Source organism: Pelobates fuscus, chromosome 8 (assembly GCF_036172605.1).
Source record: "Pelobates fuscus isolate aPelFus1 chromosome 8, aPelFus1.pri, whole genome shotgun sequence".
NCBI lineage: Eukaryota > Metazoa > Chordata > Amphibia > Anura > Pelobatidae > Pelobates > Pelobates fuscus.
In genome coordinates, this window is record NC_086324.1 from 17,523,431 (window position 1) to 17,543,596 (window position 20,166).

Consider the following 20,166-nt stretch of genomic DNA (forward strand, 5'->3'; position numbering starts at 1 on the left):
TCCTCACCTCGTCCTGTTCAGGTGGAGGGTCGGGAGGAGTACGAGGTCAGCTCCATCATTGACTCCAGAATTTCAAGGGGAAAACTGCAATATCTGGTCAACTGGAGGGGATATGGTCCTGAGGAGAGGAGTTGGGTACCTCAGGAGGACGTCCATGCTTCTCGCCTTCGCAGAGCATTTCACCTCCGCTTCCCATCTCGCCCCGGTTCATTCCGCCCGGTGGGCGTATCTGAGAGGGGGGGTACTGTCAGGGTACCTGAGGCCTCTACCTCTAAGGGAGGTAGAGACTTGGTGGTGTATCCGTCCAGGCGAGCCGTTTCCTCCGTTCCTCGCGGTTCATCCAGTCACTTAAACACCGGCCGCGAGGAATCCACGTCCTTTTCTAGCAGGACGCTCAATACGTGACGTCATGACGCTATCACGAGCAATCTGTCACTCAAGTGTCCGATATCCAATCGGTACTTGTCAGAGGCGTGATTTCCATCCAGAGCCAGGGTATTTAAGCTTACTCCTTACTTCAGCTCATTGCCCTGTCGTGGTTCTAGCTTGTCTAGTCACTCAGTGCTCTGGTATTCTAGTTTGCTCTATTTGGTTTTGACTCGGCTCGTTGTACTACCCTGTTTCTCTGTTATCCCTTGACCCGGCTTGTCTCTCGCTTATCTGTCTTCTCGTTCCCTCGACCTCGGCTTGTCTCTGACTATTCTTTACTCTCGGTACGTTAGTCCGGCCATTCTAAGGCCCGGTATACGTACCTTTCCACTCTTTGTACTCTGCGTGTTGGATCCCTGTCCCGATCCTGACATAGACCTGGTTCTAAGAACTCCAAAGCCGATGCTTTATCTCGCCAATATGAACCGTCCACTATAGTTGAACCAGTTCTTTCCTCGATAGTTCCTAAATGTAATATCATCGCTAACACGAATCTCAGGATTCATTCTCCGTTGCTTACCGAGATCATAAAGTTACAACATCTAGCTCCTAAACAGACTCCTGGGGATAGACACTTCGTTCCTCCTGCTCTCCAACTGGAAGTGTTGCGGTGTTTCCACAACAGCAAGGTAGCTGGGCATCCTGGCTTTCGCAAGACGTATGCTTTAATCTCCAAAGATTTCTGGTGGCCTGCTTTGCGTAAGGATATTAAAGATTTCATCGATACTTGTGAGGTCTGTACTAAGACTAAGCAACCTCATACGCTTCCATGTGGATTTCTGCATCCCTTAGAGGTTCCAGAGAAACCATGGTCCTGTTTAGCTATGGACTTCATTGTCGATTTGCCTATCTCTAAAAAACAGACTGTCATCCTCACCGTGGTTGACAGATTCATAAAGATGGCTCACTTCGTTCCTCTGCCTAAACTCCCGTCTTCACCCGAATTGGCAGAGATATTCGCAAGGGAGATTTTTCGTTTACATGGGATACTCTCCCAAATTGTATCTGACAGAGGTTCCCAATTTGTTTCCCGTTTTTGGAGGTCCTTCTGCTCTCAACTGGGTATCAAATTGAATTTCTCTTCTGCCTATCATCCTCAGTCTAACGGAGCTGCTGAACGCACCAACCAAAAAATTGAACAATATTTACGTTGTTTTGTTTCTGAACACCAGGACGATTGGGTTGGTTTGATTCCTTGGGCGGAGTTTGCACACAACAATCTCGTTTGTGATTCTACTCATTCAAGCCCCTTCTTTATGAATTATGGCTTTCATCCATCTATTCTTCCCTCGGCCTCCCCTTCCCAAGGGATACCGTCGGTTGATGTTCATGTTGTCAATTTGAGGAAGTTGTGGGATCAGACTCGACAAATTCTTCTGCACAATTCTATGCTGGTTAAGAAACACGCCGATAAACGTAGAAGGGCGGCTCCGGTGTTTGTTCCAGGTGATAGAGTATGGTTAAGTACAAGAAACATCCGTTTAAAAGTACCTTCCATGAAATTCACCCCTCGTTATATTGGACCTTACAGGGTGCTGACTCGGATTAACCCAGTTGCGTATCGTCTAGCTCTTCCAACTGCCTTACGCATCCCTAACTCATTTCATGTTTCATTGCTGAAACCACTAGTCTGCAACAGATTTTCCTCCACAACGTCCTCTCCTCGCTCTGTTCAGGTGGAGGGTCAGGAGGAGTATGAGGTTAACTCTATTATCGATTCTCGAATCTCCCGGGGGAGAGTACAATATCTGGTCGATTGGAAGGGATATGGTCCTGAGGAGAGGAGTTGGGTACCTCAAGAGGATGTTCATGCTCCTCGTCTCCGCAGGGCGTTTCACTCCCGCTTCCCATCTCGTCCCGGTTCCTTCCGCCCGGTGGGCGTATCTGAGAGGGGGGGTACTGTCAGGGTACCTGAAGTCTCTACCTCCGAGAGAGGCAGAGACTTAGACGTCTATCCCTCCGGACGGGCTGTTTCCTCTGTTCCTCGCGGCCCTCCCGGTCACGTAAACGCCGGCCGCGAGGGAGTCTCTTCCTTTTGTAGCAGGACGTCCGGAAACCGACGCCATGACGCCAGCCCGGAACGACCTGTCACTCAATCCTTTAGAGACTAATCAGATCTCGTCGGAGGCGTGTCTCTCTCTCCGAGCCAGGGTATTTAAACTTGCTTCTCTCATTTGCTCATTGCCCTGTCGTGGTTCTAGCCTGTCTAGTCACACAGTGCTCTGGTATTTTCTGTTATCCCTTTGGTTCCGACCCGGCTTGTTTGACTTACTCTGTTTACCTCTGTTATCCTTGACCCGGCTTGTTCCTCGCTTACCTGTCCTCTCGTTTCCTCGACCTCGGCTTGTCTCTGACCATTCTCTATACTCTCCGTACGTTAGTCCGGCCATTCTAAGGTCCGGTATACGTATCCTGTACCTGTTTGTACTCTGCGTGTTGGATCCCTGTCCCGATCCTGACAGTTTGAGGGATTTGAAAGCTCTTCTCTGTCCTTGCTGTAGAGTGAGTGAACCACACTCCAACCTTTTCAAAGTTACTCCAGCCACTCCAACCCCACAACAGTTACCCAAGCCACTCCACCCAGTTACTCCGCCAACTCCAGTTGTAGACTACTGGTGGAGGCAAGAACACTTAACACAATTTCCCCAGAAATTGTAGCTTTTCTAGTATTAAGTGGTCTTGCTATGCAAGAACACTTAATAAAGAAATAAGCCAATTGGCTTAGTGCCAACCGCAATGCCAGACCAATATTCCTCCTCTGGGAGGAACCTGTTTCATGCACATATAACTGTGTCCCTGCAAGAGTTGCTGAAGTTACTCTGATCCAGTCCAGGGTTATTCATCGTCAAGGATTCTGTGTGAATTTGAAATTTAATATCCCAGCAGGAACTTTAGTGAAAAACCCTGTCATTGTCTCAAGGATACTCCGGAGTAGTTATTAGTAAACAGATCTATAGTATACAATGAATCTGCAGAGTGCAATATTATTAAATTGCCACTAGATGGCACACTCACATGTACTAGAGAGTTTTAGCGTTTTTCTTGACTCACATACCGGTAGCTGATGCATAAATTCTTAAATAGTTGATAAGCTAATTTTCACCTAAATGCTGAGCAATGCACACTTTCTGAATGTGTTTTATTCATTTAGTTAGAAGAGATTTTAAAAGGAAATGATGTGAATTGCTGATAGAATGGACACATACACTTTCGGCTGGACCACTTCCCCATTAGAAGGAGCATTCTAAGGGTATAAATACATGCACTATATGGTGTAAAGTATGTGGACACCCCTACTAATTAAGTTCACTAGTTTAGCATCACCCATTATTAGCAAGGACATGATTTCTAAACTGCCACCACTCCCTCATTTTCAAGCCCACCTACACAAATCTTATATCAAAACATTCAGCTATCTCTGCTGCCACTAAACATGTCCACGGCTAAGCCATAGTCCTGATAGTTTTCACAATATGACCATTTGTTTGCAACTCACGCCGTCCATTGACATTCATTAAAACTTCACTCTAGCCAGTTCAAATTTGAAGGGCAATTTCTAAACTGCGACTGTGCCTCCATTTTTATATATATATATTTTTTTTTTAATTTTTTTTTTTTGCAGTGCAAAGACATAACAACAAGCGTGGGGTACCCCAAAGGCATTCCTCACACTGATTTTCATCGCTTATAACATTGGGGTATTTGGGGTACTTGCACATTTTTGTTAGTTAAGTGGGTGATAGTTGTAGGATTGGACATACAATTAATAAAGAAAATGTGACACGTAGCTTAAATGACAGGAGTTACAGGAGCCTTCCCCACTATGTGCAGCCCAGGCACCGAGAGAGTCCCTGTACAGTCCAGGCTTACCCAACCCACAATTCGTATGGACTTTAGGAACGAGTCCAGCGTGGTGATTGGCAAGAGGGGTGAGTAGTCTCGCTTCTGCCTATTCTTTCTTGGGAAGCTGCAGGGATGTCTCGCTGGTCGGCAGTGTGCGCGGCTTTGTGTGGTGAGGGAACGGTAGCTGATTCCGACTGCTTGTTGCCGCAGGGGCCGGGGGTCGGGGGTCTCCCTTGTTGGTAGGTTAGGCAGTAGCTTGGTTGCTGTAAGGGGTCCCTCTGCTCTTCTATCATCTGTGCCGCATTCGGTGTTCCGTTCCGCTGTGCTTTGGTGGTCTCAGGCTGTGCCGCCATTTTGGGTTCGCCCGCCAAGTCCGCCATTCTGGTAGCTGGGGCTCCCCCAGACCCGGGCGCTGTAAGTCGCAAGGACAATTCTCCTGGGACCGGGATGACCCCCACCGGTCCAAAGGGGGGGGGAAACGAGGCCCTTACCGCATGGCGTCAGAGTTCCAAGGGGAAACCACAGGGCAGGATAGCAAGGTGGCGGCCGTCCACCTCACTCACCGCCCGGGTAGGCCTCAGGTGCAGCTTTGCTGATGTGCCCTCTCAGGAGTCGTTACGCTTGTTTTTCAGAGTGGCCTCAGCACTAGCGCCTCTTTGCCCGCAGGACCGTTTTTTCCAAACTGCAGAAGGGTGAATTATTTGCTTTTTGAGCATATTAATGTTATTTATCTGCAGGAGCTTGCTTGTATGCGACCTCTATGCTTGGCGGTCCGGCCCCGCCCCCCTATTTTTTATATATATTTCAGATACATACTCTTCGCTGTAGGATTTAGAGTTTTTAAAATACGACCGTTTCAAGATGGCAACACTACCTTTTACTGCTGCTTTTTATACGGTAAACACTATGGGCCCTCTCTTGTGATTTTATTTCATAAGACCGGCACTGCAAGCATCGCTAGAAGGATATCCTACATGTGGGGAGTTTAAATACCACTGTATGCTGTTTTACTCAGAGCTGGTTATAGCTCTCCCAATTGTAAGTTGGCACTCTTAGGACCTCAGTGTTGTCTGTAGTTGCAGTAAACCTACGTTATTGCACCACTGGGTTTTTCCCCCTTTTATATGTATTTTATATGCTGACGCTTATCTGGAATGCTGTAAGAAGTCTTGAGTATACACCTCCAAGTGTCCAGTTATATCCTACATGTGGGGAGGATTAAATACCACTGTATGCTGTTTTACCTAGAGCTGGGCATAGCTCTTTAAATTGTGAGTTGGCACTTCTCTACTTCTATGTTGTTCGTGATCCAGCGTTCCTAAAACGGTTTTGCACTATTGGTCTCTATTTCTATTTCATATTAACCACCGAGGATTCAAAGCAATGACTGAAGAATATACACTCCAGGTCTTCGCTGTACTTTAATAGACTATTTATATTATTGCTTATTTTTGTTTATTATCTCTCATTGTCCTACTTAGCGCACCCTGTATTTGTTGTATCTTGTTCATTATATATATGTCACTGAATATCCCCACCAAAGAGATGGGGCACAAACATTGAAATATTAACCCATTCAGAGGGCTCCAACATGCCTAATAAAGTGGTCCTTTGAAAGACCGCAGCAACTAGCGCAGCCTAGGATGGTGCCAGGGAGGCTACAAGGCTCGAATGAATCTGAGGCTTCTCTAGACTATGACATACAACTTCTTAGGCCCCAAACAGAGGCTGACTTGAATTCCGACATCTCACCCTCCACGAAGGGAGATATTAGAAAGCAGTTACCAACTAGGTGGCTGCAGCGATGGAGGTGAGGTGAGAAGGCGGAACATGGCCCTTTATATCTGCATATACAGCTGCCATTCCTGCGGATACCCCGGGGACATCATTGCTATTACTCAAAACATCTCAATTAAGAAAAGCAATCCTGACCGGCACCAAGAATCAACCTAACATCTCAGTTGAAAATACTCACATAAGAGTCTATGATGACTTACCATTTTCCGTCTTGCTGGAGAGAAGGAGATACATGCCGGTTACTATGCAGTTATGAGATCAGGGCATCTACTACCGTTGGGGAGCATCGGGATCATTGGTGGTGCCTTGCGGAGACATGATTCTGACCCTGACAGCAGAGGACGATCCTTCAGAATTCTTGCAAGAACTTCAACTCCTGCAGCCGCCATCAAGTATAGACATGGCCCAGACTAAGGATAACCTCAGAGGGGAACGGGAGAGAGGCTCCAAGGTGGAGATGGTGCAAAGGAAGACAAGACAGCAGGATCCATCATAGGACTGCTAATCAGGAAGAGTGTTGGACACCACCAGGCTTCACTGTGGTCCTTACAAGACCTATGCCCAAAATATGTTGCTCAGTTTTTCATTTTTACAATTTGTCATTTTTAATAACTTTTTCCTTATTTTTTTCCAAATCTTTTTCTCATCATTTGTCAAGTTCAGCAGACATCATTTAAGGGAAACAGGCACTTATTGGCCAACATTTATGCCTAAATGCCCAGACAGAGAGCATAAAGGGATGAGGGGGGAGTGTGAACAAGTGGGGCGCTATGTGAGTGGGAATTAGGGGACTGTTTGATAGTGCCTACAAACCTGTGTGACTCTCCGCTTGATAACTTTACGAAGAGCTGAGTGAACGGGGTACTTGTTAATGTTTCGGACACACGCGTATAATGCCTACGCACGGTCTATACCAGTTTTGTTATACCAGAGGGTGATTCTGCACGTATGCTTTAATGACAATGGCCTACATTATATGCCAATGAGGTTTGACACACAGCCTGAGATCAAGATCTAAATGTGATGTCAAAGTACAAGTGTATTTATCGTGTGAATGGGCATGAGAGTGTGGATGAATCAAAGTGCGCGTGAGGGAGTGAATGTTGGTGTGCGGTTGCTTGTAGCAGACCATGGAACTTCTTCCATGGTCACATGTGGGTGCCTCCTACCCACTGTGGCAGCTACTGGCCTACTATTATTATTTTATTATTTACTTAGCGCCATCACATTCCGTAGCACTGTACGTCTAAGAGATACAGGCTTGCTCATTGTCTGATTGGTTAATTTTCAAGTTTATAAGCAAGTATTTCATCAAAGAAGTGTAAGCTCATCCTAATTGGTGGAATCCTGAATGATGCACTTGCAGATCAATCAGAGACAGGAAGCAGGCACAAATTCATATAGAAAACTTGTACTGGCGAAGGGATTAGGGGATAAAATCAGACCAAGCACTAGAACGAGAGGCTCATTTGGATTCAGACAGAAGCTTGACTTGAGTGCTGCAGCATTAGGAACTAGAAAAGGTAATTTTTCTTTGCATATTTTTAACATATATACACACTTGCAATGCATTAAAAGAGGGGGAGGACTCTTGCAGCCTCATAGAATTAATTTAAAAAGAAAAGATTTGTCTAACAAAATACATACACAGAGTGTAGAAAGAGGGCAGAATTATTACACTAAGAAACATGAAATTACTTGAAATAAAAGTTAAGATTAGAAAAAACAAAGAACTCATGCCGTGTTCAAACTTCCATTTCATGCCAATCTTTTATGTCTTATAAAGCAGATCACAAGGCGAGATTGTTAAAACAATCATTTCCAGAGAGTGAGCTAATCTGCAACTTGTGCAAGATTCATCTCCCCATCAGTCGTCCTATTTAAATATCTTTAATAATTTATTTTGACCTTTTCTTTTTTGGAATACATTCCTACACACGTGGTTTAGGAAAATGCATACATGGGGTGTGGGGGGCTAGCTGAGGATCTGAGCAGACGTAAAAGTGTGGGGGTCCGGCTCCATACAATGAAAACAGAATTTTTTGAGTTGAAAGGAAAACCGCATAGCTACAAATACTTTGACAGCCCCCAAGAGAGGTGGGGTGAAAACACCAATATTTGCAAAAGGAGGTTAAATTAAAAGCCTTTGCTATCTGCAATTATATATTTCCCTGCTATGCATTATCTTCTGGTCTCAAGTCAGAGTAGCATATCTGAACAGAGCCTACAATGGTAAAGGATAAGAACAGCTTCATGTTGGTGGATCAGTCGGAGTGACTTGTTTACAGTGACTGGCGTGTATCCACATTGCTTTTCCTTCTTGTTTCACTGAGGTAGCCAATCTATGTATTGTAAAGCACAAAAACATGTCGTAGTGCCATTCACAACTAAAGAATGAGGGGAAAAAATGCATACATGTGCTTACATATGTGTTCTTATTACCTCAAATATTTGTACCTACTTCGATTTAAAGAATTCCATCTCAAAATATATTGACCCAGCCCGAGCAGTGTTTCAGTGTAGGCCAAAGCCTAGGAAGACATCCAGGAAGGGGATGCAGTTGCTTCTGAAACACACCCAAGCCTTTCACTGTATCCACAACTCTGCCCCCTAGTGATACATTAAGGTTATATCCCAACAACCTCTGCTTGCAACTTCGATGCATCACACTCCCTTACTGCCCCACTAAAGACCAAAGATATCCATCTCTGGCCCATAACACCCTCCACAATGCTAACACTGGCTGGGGAGGAAGAGGAATCAAAATAACAGAACAAAGTGTGGTTACCCGTGTGTGGAGGACAATTTGTTTGTGTGGAGCTTTGTTTAGCTATTTTTTTTATGAATGTTATCTGCTTGTGCTCCGCTAATAGAGTATGTATGCATTCAAATGGCTAAATAGTTGTGGCAGTGGCCCATTGCATGTATTAAAGAGTGAAAGTGGCTTATTAGGTAGGTAGAAAATAGACTGATAAGAGCAAACAGATTTCAGAGTAAAAAGTGAATCTTCTTTATTCTTCCACGAATGGGTATTAAAATTCAGTCATTCAGCAACATGAGGCATGGAAAGTGACAAAGTTTAAGTTTGGTTGAAGTACAAGGGTAATATGCACGTAAACTGCTGTTATCGGTCACTTTGTATGCCGCACCTAAAATGTGCAGATTTGTCAAACACACACACACACAAAAAAAAAAAAAAGTTATCCCACAAATTAGAAAGACTCAAATCTTTGTCAGTTCAAGACAAGTGCACATTAACCTACAAAAACCGCATATTTGTATGGCAAGTTCAACGCTGCGGTTACCAACTCCATTGTTCAGAGTATTGTATTCCTAACACTATATAGTGTTCCTTTAACTTTGCTTTAAAACCCCTTCAGCAGCTTACCTTAATCCAGCGCTGGCGACCTCTCCTCCCCTGCCGTCAGCTTCCGAGTGGAGCGGAATGCTCATACGCAGCAAGAGTCACGCACGCATTCTAACAGTCCATAGGAAAGCATTTCTCAATGCTTTCATATGGACATTCTGCACCCTGGATGCGAATTTCACATCCAGAATCGCAGAAGCGCCTCTAGCGGCTGTCAGGAAGACAGCCACTAGAGGTTGGATTAACCCTGCAATGTAAACAATATGTTTACATGTGAAGGGTTAAAACCTGAGGGACTTGGTACCCAGACCACTTCATTGAGCTGAAGTGGTCTGGGTGACTATAGTGTCCCCCTAAGGGGTCTGACCTGCAATGTTTAGCAAAGCTCCGATAAGCGCTGGGGTAGTATTCACCTCTGACTGGTTAGGGCAGTGGTAACATCACATTCTCATAACTGGGTATCCCATTTAAATCTCATCACCAGTAAGTGTCCCTGGCAAGACACCCAACGCAATCACAAATCATAGATTGTAAGCTTGTTTGAGCAAGATCTTTCTAGAATGGTAAATCGCTGCAGAATATGTTGCTGCTGTATACACATAATATGACCGCCTGCAGAAGAAATCTAATAAGCTCACCTTACTGTGAGATGTGAAAGCTGGGAGCAAAGGACTTTCTATTCAATACAAATCGTGCAATCCAAGTAACCCATATATTGGATGTGATCCCAAGAACAATTAATATTTTTGTTAAGAGTTACCTGGAATAAAACTCACCTATATTTTTTGTATAGGTGGGGGGCAGAAGAGAGACGATCCCGGTTTAGAATCATCAACCTCCACCGAATTGGGGCGCCAGGTTATGGGATGTCAAAACTCAGCCAATCATATCCACTAAAACCGTGTAAAACTTTCTACTAGCTTACAGAACAGATTAAGTCCGACATCATCTGAAAACAGCTGACTTTTAGCAAATTTGGCTGTTGTAAGCCAATAGATCACATTCAAACTGAATTCACTTTGCATTTTGACAATGTACAATTCAGTCGCAAACAAAACAAAATATTGTGCTCTAGTCGGTCTTAAAACATGTAGACAAAAATGTGTGGGGTTTGTTTGTGTGTGGACATGTAGATTTTTATGCAATCCCTGAACGTTTTTCACATATTTTAATAGGACATAAGCAATTCAGGGACAAGAATCTAAAAAGTGGGGTGGAAATAAATATACGTTTTTACGGCTGATTGGGCCAAAGGTGGAGCAAGGTAAAATATATTTTGCTAGTTTAATAATTTTGTTACACATTTACATATCTGTCAATAGCAACACAGAACTTGAAAAAAGAAAGCAAAAAACAGGTTTCTTGCATTTTTATTAAAGTAGAATATTTAAAATCAAATGACAAAAAAAAAAATTAAATAGATCTATAATATAAAAATGATTGCTTTCAAGAGGCGCCGGTGGTGTTTACAGATTAATCATACAAAAAGATACTTCATTTTTTAAGTTAATGCACCTCCTCCCATCCCCAGTGTGAAATCCATACAACTTGTTTAGTATTAACCTCTGCATTGGTACAGAGAACCGCAATATCTACCCTAGAAAGCTGGATACTGCCGCGAGTCTCAGCCATTGAAGAGATTATAAACAGGTAATGGAAATGGTCAATAAAAAAATAAAAATTCAAGTTTGACAACAGAACAAGTTAGCAGTACGACATGCGCTCACACTCCTAAAAAAAAAAAGAGAGAAAATCTGGTAGTGGGCTCCAGATACGGTGGGACGTTGCATTGCTCTGAAAAGGTATTGCACAATTCTCTGCCACCCAAACAGGTTAAAGGACCGTACAATGAATGTCACTTCTTGCTTCAGAACCACCGACGCAGAGTGGTCTGTTGAAGAAGAAAAGGTTAACAGCGCTCGGTCTTTAAAAACAAAACTAACAAACCATAAAGTACCTTTTCTGCGCAGACACACTGAATACAGATTAAATGCATGACGTAATTATCCACATTTTGTATACCTCCCAAAAACAGTTATAACTTATTAAACCAGAAAAATACACTTAACTTATTGCTAGCTTCTGGGTTCTAGATTTTATTACCCAGTTCAAAATTATGCTTTGAGTAATATTAGCTGGAGTCCCTTCCATGGAGTTATTTTACTGGTGATATAAATTAACACATTATTGGAGTGACATAATTTAGTTTGTACATGATTGGCAGTGCCGTTTTTGTCTAATCTGGATACCTGGAGTGTAAAGGTGTGATAATTTGTGGACCTGGACTCAGATTCCGGACATACCATTTTACATTTGCTTCCTGCACAGGGAGTGCATTGCACTTTTGTTCTCAATGGAAAAGCAACAAGCACAAGGTACAGATTTGACCTTTAAGCACAATGTAACCTGCACATGGGGAACAGTGACAAAAAATAAGGAAAAACAAGAGAAGGGAATCAAAGTGACATTACTAGACACTGAGACTAAATAGGCTACATTGCATGATAACCAATTTAAAGAAAAAGGAAATAATGTGACCCCCGACCAAAAACAAAATAAATAAAATGTGATAGATATATCCCTACAACTTTGACCCTGAATCCTTTGGCATATTACATAAGTCATCACTGGTCATAAATCTGATGTGTAGATAAAAAAAACAAAAAAAAACAGCAAGTACCGTAGTCAACATTTTCACACAGTACAGGGCTACGCCAGATTCAAACACACAATACAATACACAGACATAAAAGAATTGCAATGCTGCAGGCAGTCACTATTGGAGGGAATGTTCCCTCACGTCAGATTTAAAATTTCCCAGTTTATAGAGCTTCATGTAAATCACATGTGCTGGAGCACTGGCTATTTTGAAAGGGCTTATTGAAGTCCCATTAGTCCATAGCAACATACTGATATGTTTAGGAATGTCTTAAGGTCTCCATCACCAAGCTGGGACTGAGGAAGTTTCGGTCAAGTGCTATTTCCCTGCTCCTGCTCAAAAAGCAGCACAGCAAGCTGGGAGCGTGAGCCCAATCCTTCTAGGTTGCTCTGCACACAGCGGTGGTAAATCTCCTCACTCAGTCGAGGGTTACACGCCCGAGAACGATAATGCTGCAGAAGTGCAGGCTCTATTGCTCGGAAGACGTGTAGTCCTGAGTAGCGGATAAACATCTCATAGATGTCGAGCATTTCCAAGATTTCCTCGTTTTCCTGTGCATCTGCTGCCATCTTTGTTCGGGCTGCCATGTAGTCTGCGTTGTAGAAGCAGGCCTCCTCAAAAACATCTCTGTCAAAGCGGCCAGCATCTTTCACCAACTCCAGAGTGGCTGGAGGGGACTGCTGTCCATGCTCCGATACCTCAGGATTATAACCTTGGAAGTGTATGGGGAAAAATACCTGCCAGTTGTTGATCGTATTCATGCGGCATCGATTCAGGAAGTCTGTGTTAACATGGCTACCCACCCCGGCAAGGAAGAATAATGTGTCCACCGGATGCTTTTTGGAGATAATGTCCATAAGTCGGATTTGGGAAGGTGCATCAGTCTTAACGCTGATCCATGGGATCTTTAGGTCGTGGTACTTGCGCTCATATTCAGCAATCTGACTCTTTACTTGGCTGAAAATGTCATTTTGGCTAACCTGCTGAGCCTGGAAAGGATCATAGATAAAAAGGAGCGTAAGAAGAGAGTTTTCGTTGCCTTGAATATCAATGAATGCTTGGAGGAAACGAGAGGCATATTCTCTGTCTTGGGCAGTCAGAGGGAGAATGATGTTGATTCGACTTGCTTCCGTTACATATGGCATTGGAATGATTTCCACCTCACTCAGAGGACGCACAAGGTGTACCCTCTTGGTTATGGAGCGGCTATGGCCCTTTTGAGTTACCAGTTCTAGCTGGAGATCTAATGTATATTCCATACCACGCGTGGGGTCGAAGCGTCGGTAGCCATTCAGGAGCTGCTGTTTGCGCACATGAAGCACAGGCTGGTACTTGCGATTCAGTTCATCAACGGCGGTGCTGATAACATCAGATACATCAGCAAGATCAGCTCCAATCAGTTCACACTTGGGGGAGCTGTCAGCACATGAAAACGTTTGGTCCTCTGTGAAGTAATCATACCGTAAGACCTCAAAACGAGTCTGTGGTTTGAAAGGAGGGTGGATTCCTAGTGGCCAGACTGCGGATTTCTCCTCATCAATGGACTGGCTGCTGGCATTTTGAATCTCCCTCTGTGAAAACAAAGAGCATTATTCAGGATGGAAATCAGTGCAGGCTAAACATTAGTTCTTAAAGCAGAAGTGGTCGTGCTGGTTGGAGTAACCTTTTAAATAGAAGTGGTCATGGTAGCAGTATGTGCAGCATTTCTGTGCCGGGGGCTGGTTACATTCTCAGCACATGTGAGTTAGGCAGCCTGGAACTCTGTTCCAGACTGCCAAACATCAATTCAATGCATATTTTACATCAGTCATCTGCGAGTGCTGCATGCTGGGAACAGAGCTTGCAAGTAACGCGTGGACGTTCCTTTCCTCCTTGTCTGCAGCACTCACTTCTGCCAATAAACAGAGTTATTTATTTTAATTTTTTTCCCACCCCACTCCATCTCCTTGGCTCAGATTGTGGACATGCACTGCGAGACTGTTAAATCATCCAATCAAAGGCCACAGATGCCATGAGTCAGGAGGGTGTGTGATGCATTGCCAGGCACTGGATTTCAGGGAATACTTTTTTGTAATGGCTATCACAGATTTTAAAGGGTAAAAAAAATTGAGGTGGAATTTTTTTTTTAATGTAAAAATAAAAAAAATAAAAAATAGAAGCAGCTGTCAGTGGGATCATTGGAGTTCCCATTTTACAGCTAGGTTATGCCTCAGATAAAGTATGGAATGTGGGTGGCAAATAAACAAAACCTTCCTAAAAATAATATTCAATAATAATAATAATTCCTAATATATCTTACAAAACACCCTAAACATGTAACATGTGCTAGTGCACACACTAGAATGCAAGAATCAAGTTAAAAGGACACTATAATCAACATATAAAAGCAAGAAAGACAGGTCCAGCCTTATTTCTTGCTTTTATATGAACTTGCCATAAAAAAAAAAAAAAAAAAGTAAATCCGAGGGGCCACACCCCCTTTTTAATCAAAATGACGAAATTGCAGGGCCCAATAGGACGCTTCTCCTTGAGAAGCGTCATTGCGATGTGGTGCGCATGCGCGGTTTCGCGCTGCACCAATCGCATTCTTCATAGAGCGGCATTGAATGCCGCCCTATGAAGAAACTCAGCGCTCAACCGCGCATGTGCATTTGCGAGCTGAGCTGTCTGACTGATACCCGCCCCCCTCCTCAGCCAAACTGTGTTTGCATAGAAACACTATATATAGAGATCTCTCTATATATAGTGTTTCTATGCAAACACACAAGTAGTAAATAATTAGACATACACACACGTTCTCCATCCATATCCACCCACTCCCATCCTCCATATCCACCCACTCCCATCCTCCATATCCACCCACTCCCATCCTCCATATCCACCCACTCCCATCCTCCATATCCACCCACTCCCATCCTCCATATCCACCCACTCCCATCCTCCATATCCACCCACTCCCATCCTCCATATCCACCCACTCCCATCCTCCATATCCACCCACTCCCATCCTCCATATCCACCCACTCCCATCCTCCATATCCACCCACTCCCATCCTCCATATCCACCCACTCCCATCCTCCATATCCACCCACTCCCATCCTCCATATCCACCCACTCCCATCCTCCATATCCACCCACTCCCATCCTCCATATCCACCCACTCCCATCCTCCATATCCACCCACTCCCATCCTCCATATCCACCCACTCCCATCCTCCATATCCACCCACTCCCATCCTCCATATCCACCCACTCCCATCCTCCATATCCACCCACTCCCATCCTCCATATCCACCCACTCCCATCCTCCATATCCACCCACTCCCATCCTCCATATCCACCCACTCCCATCCTCCATATCCACCCACTCCCATCCTCCATATCCACCCTCACCCACTATCCATATCCACCTACTGATTGACTGCAACTAGGAGTTCCAAGCTTCCAATGTAAACACTGCATTTTCTATGAAAATACAGTGCTTACAAGAAAAAGGTGTCAGGGAGCTGTAGCATTAAGCTGAAGTTGTTCAGGTGACTATAGTGTCCCTTTAAGTCAAATGTGCTGTGATAGAAATTATATTTTGTCTTGTACAGCACTGCAGTATATGTTGGAGCTATACAAGTAATTATAATAATTGTGTGTAAGGAGGATGTATACAATATCGCATGTGTAGGTATATCACTTGTGAAATTGCGTGCATAGAGTGAGGTTGCTTTGTGGGGTTGTGTGTGGATAGGGCCATTTGCAGTGTAATATGTGAGTGGAAACGGCTGTTTGGTGTAGTGTGTGGTAGTATATAGGCTATAGTGAGTGTCAGTGGGATATGGGGACTGCAGTGTGTATAGAAGACGGGGGCTACATGAACGGCATATAGAGGCTGCAGGGTGTGTGCGCATGGTATAGGTTCTGTAATGGATAAAGGGGGGATTGGGTATATGTGGGGGGTTGGGGGCTGGAATAGAGTCACACACTAGAATGCAAGAATCAAGTTAAATGCACCTGTGCACCCTAACTAGAGACAAACTGGTGAAATAAAATGTAGAGAATAAGTTGCTCTACAAGTGAAACTGCAGTAAAAGGCAGCTAGGGAAGAGAGTGAAACCCAATGGCCGCAATCAAGCAGATGTGTTAAAAAAAAGATTATTGTTTCTTCAAATGAACACTGGGGGGCAGCACTGAATCTGCACAAAGTCTTGGTTTACGTCCATGTACATGCAATGTTTACAATGAAGGATTCGGCTCAGGCGTATTAAACAGTTCATCAGTTCAGGAAGAGAATGAAGCAAACAAGTCCATGATGGGTCAGATGGGTGCTATTCTTTGAGAATTATGAAAAATTTGAATTTGAATCTCTCAGACAGTCAGATGGCAATAATAGCTAGAGGGCCTTTCTTACTGACCCGCTTCTGCATTTCTACTGCTGAAACCATTGATCAATATTTAAAAAGGCTGCAAACATCTAGTTGAGCCCAACAACATACCTGTAGCTGCTCGATTTCTAGGTAAGTTCGTTCCAACTCTAGATGGGCGAAGTGTTTGTGAAGACGATACATCTGCACAGGATCCAGCACTGGGTGAGCCGTAAAGGCATTCTTAAACATGGGGTTATTCTCTCTCTCGGGGTCCACATTCTTACCCAACTCGAAATAACGGTATCTTATTCCCTGCGACAAGAGGGGGGGAAACCGTTATTGGAAAGAAGTAATCACACTTTGTACATCTTTCAATTGAGGCAAATAAATAGAATGAGTCACACACCCTGTTCATATGTCACAATTAGTGCATAACTGTTACTTTAAAAATAATCCCAATTCTACCTCTTCATCTTTAAACTGAAGAACAAGAATATTACTATTATGACAAAAGGGTCACATCCTACCCCAAAAACCCAAACGTACCGCTTTTCATAACCTTTTAAACGGGTTCTATCAATCACAAGAGAGCAGGACGACCACTGCACCATTCATAAAGGATCCTCTAGAACAGGGGTGCCCAAAAGGCAACTCCCCAGATGTTTTAAAACTACAACTTCCATGATGCTTTGTGAGTCTTTAGAATGACATGGAAACTGTAGTTTTAAATCATGTGATGATCTACTTTTCGGGCACCCCTGTGCTAGTGCTATGAGGTACACACAGCTCCCAAATATTGACTGGCGACCTTTCACTATTAATCGACTAGCACGTGTTTGACTCCGCAGCAATTTTGGAAAGAAAGATATCGCGCAGGTCACTTTGTGACAATGGATAGCTCTGGATCGCGAAAGTAAGCATACGCAAAGACAAAAAATAAAAAGGTTTTTAAAATGACTGTTGCACTTAACATGCAAGGATGTCTGATGGTAGATGAAAGCCAGCTGGCCTATGTATCCTTCTTGACTTTGTTACATGCTCAGGATATCCCTGGGTCTGTAAGCTTTACCAAAATAGGACTAGTACAGACACACACACACACACACACACACAGACACACACACACAACCACCCCCTTCCACACCTAGAAAAAAAATAAAAAAGTTATGGTGGGGTAATATTCCACCAGCCATAAGACTTGCTTTTCCGACAGAAATCTCACAGTTACTACTGCAAGGGATTCTGGGTGGGCATATGAAAAGGGAATTCAACAAAGAATCACCATTTTGCCTCAAATTCAGCTTTATACATGTATTCCTTGTAGTATATGGTTGCTGTATACATCAGCATTGAAACAACTCAGGAAGAGATGCAAAGAAAGGGAACCACTGTGATAGTTTTGCTGTGAATGCAAATCATCAGCATCTAACTTACTGGCTTGCTATTAAGGCTTGCTGTTACTTGCGGAGCAGAAACCAACAGAGTTATGGTTGGATAAAAGGTGATTGAAAACCCCTTCCCACCTGGAAATCAGTGGATAGTCAATACATTGCAGTGCTTGCAGCGTGTGCAGGCCGGTGTTTAGCAAATGTGAGATCTCTGTTTGAAAAAGTCTTATGGCTTGACTGATGTGTGCAGATCTGTGTTTAGCAATGGAGCTGTCTAAAGCAGAGACAAGTTGGTTTAAAAATTCTCAAGAATGTGCTTCTTGTCTGAGAGACAGATGTAGAGAAATACAGGACAGGCATAGAAAGTCACTGCTTGGGCTTCGAGGTCAGGTTTAAAACAATAATGGCATTTTATACAGCATGAGTCACCCAAACGGTCTCCAAGCCATGAACAGGACACACAATGCTGGGCTTTTAAATGCCGATTCTCGACCAAGAGCTCTCAGAGGCACAAAAGGTGATGGAACAGCATCCTACTTCTTATGCAGCAAGTAAGGCTCCAGTACATTTGTAGAAGTGCACGTACTCCTGTACCGGCTCAGATCGATCTGTATCTAGTTCATTACTTGTATCACCTTCTTCTAGTACCTTTCTCATATGGGTTTGTAAAATTATTCAAATCCATGCAGCTTAAATCTGTGGATTCACTATCTTTTTATAAACCGATCCTGGACGGGTAAAGATGAAAGTTTCAGTAATGGTAGGATTAAAAAAAAAAAAAAAACCTGCAGTGAGCATGTGGATTTTGGATTAAAGAGATTTTTAAACAGAGCTAATCAATGGTGGAAATATTGATCTATTAATCACAATCAACAGTTCATGTTAAATCAATAAGAATTATATATTTTTACACATACATACAATGACCTACCCGTGTCAATAGATACTACTATTCGTGATGATTTATAATCGACAGGAAGTGGCTAAACGTACACAAAAGGTAAAGGTAATTTATCCATATGGAATATGGACTTTTAGCATGTGAGCAATATTAAAAGGCAAACTTTGGTTTAATTCAAGATGAATTTCAAATTTAAACGGACACAAGTCACCAGAAAAACTACAGCTTAATGTAGTTGTTCTGGTGATCATAGACAGTCCCTGTATGCTTTTTTTTTTAATCCTTTGTTTTTCAAGATGCTTTGATTTTACACCATTCCAATGAGTAATCAGCAAATAAAAAATAAAAAAGGCATTTCAATTACATGTATAACAGTGAGTAGAACATTACTCTGAGAACTTGGAGGGCAATTATTTTTAACAGCATAACATTTTTGAATGGTACATGCTTCAACTTCGTTTGGGGACTGCAAGAGAGAGGTTGCACAATTACGAGCTTCTGCTTGTGTTTTGAGCTGATTGCGGTCCCTATGTGCAATGCCTATGACCTGTGCCCTAAGGTGGTACATGCTTATGCTCTGGGATGCGGGTTGCAGGCACTTTGTCATGTATAAAATATCATGCTGATTTCAGGTTGTGGAGGTGGTAGCTTATCGTGAATAACGTGAGCATGTGCACCCTATATAATGTGGCGGTGAAGAGATCTGCAACCACACTGTGTGCCCCTTACCTAGGGGGCAGCGGGGGATGTGCTGGGGAGTGATATGCCATTTGGTGGTCTCTGTATGCTTTTTAATGTAAACACTGCCTTTTCACCTTTAGTGACCACTCCTCAGAAGCTGAATTTTTTTTTCAATAGAGATACATTGGTTTAATGAAGCTTTATGAGAAGATGCTGATAGGACAGGACGGCATTTGGCTCCACTCCCTGTCCACCTCCTTAACCGAGATCATCTGAATTGACGATCTATGGTAAAGTATTGTGCTTTGCTAAGGTCCTCAAATCTGAGGTCAACCAAGTAGACAAAATCGGGGACAGAGCAAGCGCTGGAAAAAAGGAGAGTTTTTACTAGCTTTAAGGGGGGCAAAAGAGGGCTAAATAGTTAGTTTAACATTATGGAGTCAGGAATACATATTTGCATTCCTGACCCTATAGTGTTCCTTTAAGGGCAGAACAGTATAATTCTCTAAATCAGATATGCTTCCAGCTCAACTACTCTGGCCTTAAATTTGAAATTCACTTTGAATTTTCATTATAGTACATAGTCCTACATGCTTTCAGCAACACAGTTCTGGTATAATGCACCAAAACTGGGCAAAACTACACTTTTACAAAGTCTGTCTAATGTGACAGAGCACAGCTACTGAGAAAGAATTATAATCTGTCCAGGTAGAAGCATTGATTTCACTCCCTATGCTAGATTACC

General features: G+C 43.2%; 1 protein-coding gene across 1 annotated transcript in view; it reads right to left on the reverse strand.

Moving 5' to 3' along the window:
• Positions 1-10,790: 10,790 nt before the first annotated feature.
• CHPF (chondroitin polymerizing factor) overlaps positions 10,791-20,166 on the reverse strand; it is a 36,571-nt gene continuing 27,195 nt past the window's right edge. The window contains exons 3-4 of the mRNA XM_063429334.1: positions 16,581-16,763; positions 10,791-13,666 (exon numbers count right to left, since the gene is read on the reverse strand). Coding sequence (XP_063285404.1) covers positions 12,407-13,666; positions 16,581-16,763 — 1,443 coding nt within the window. The 3' untranslated portion in view covers positions 10,791-12,406. The remainder of the gene's footprint in view (positions 13,667-16,580; positions 16,764-20,166) is intronic.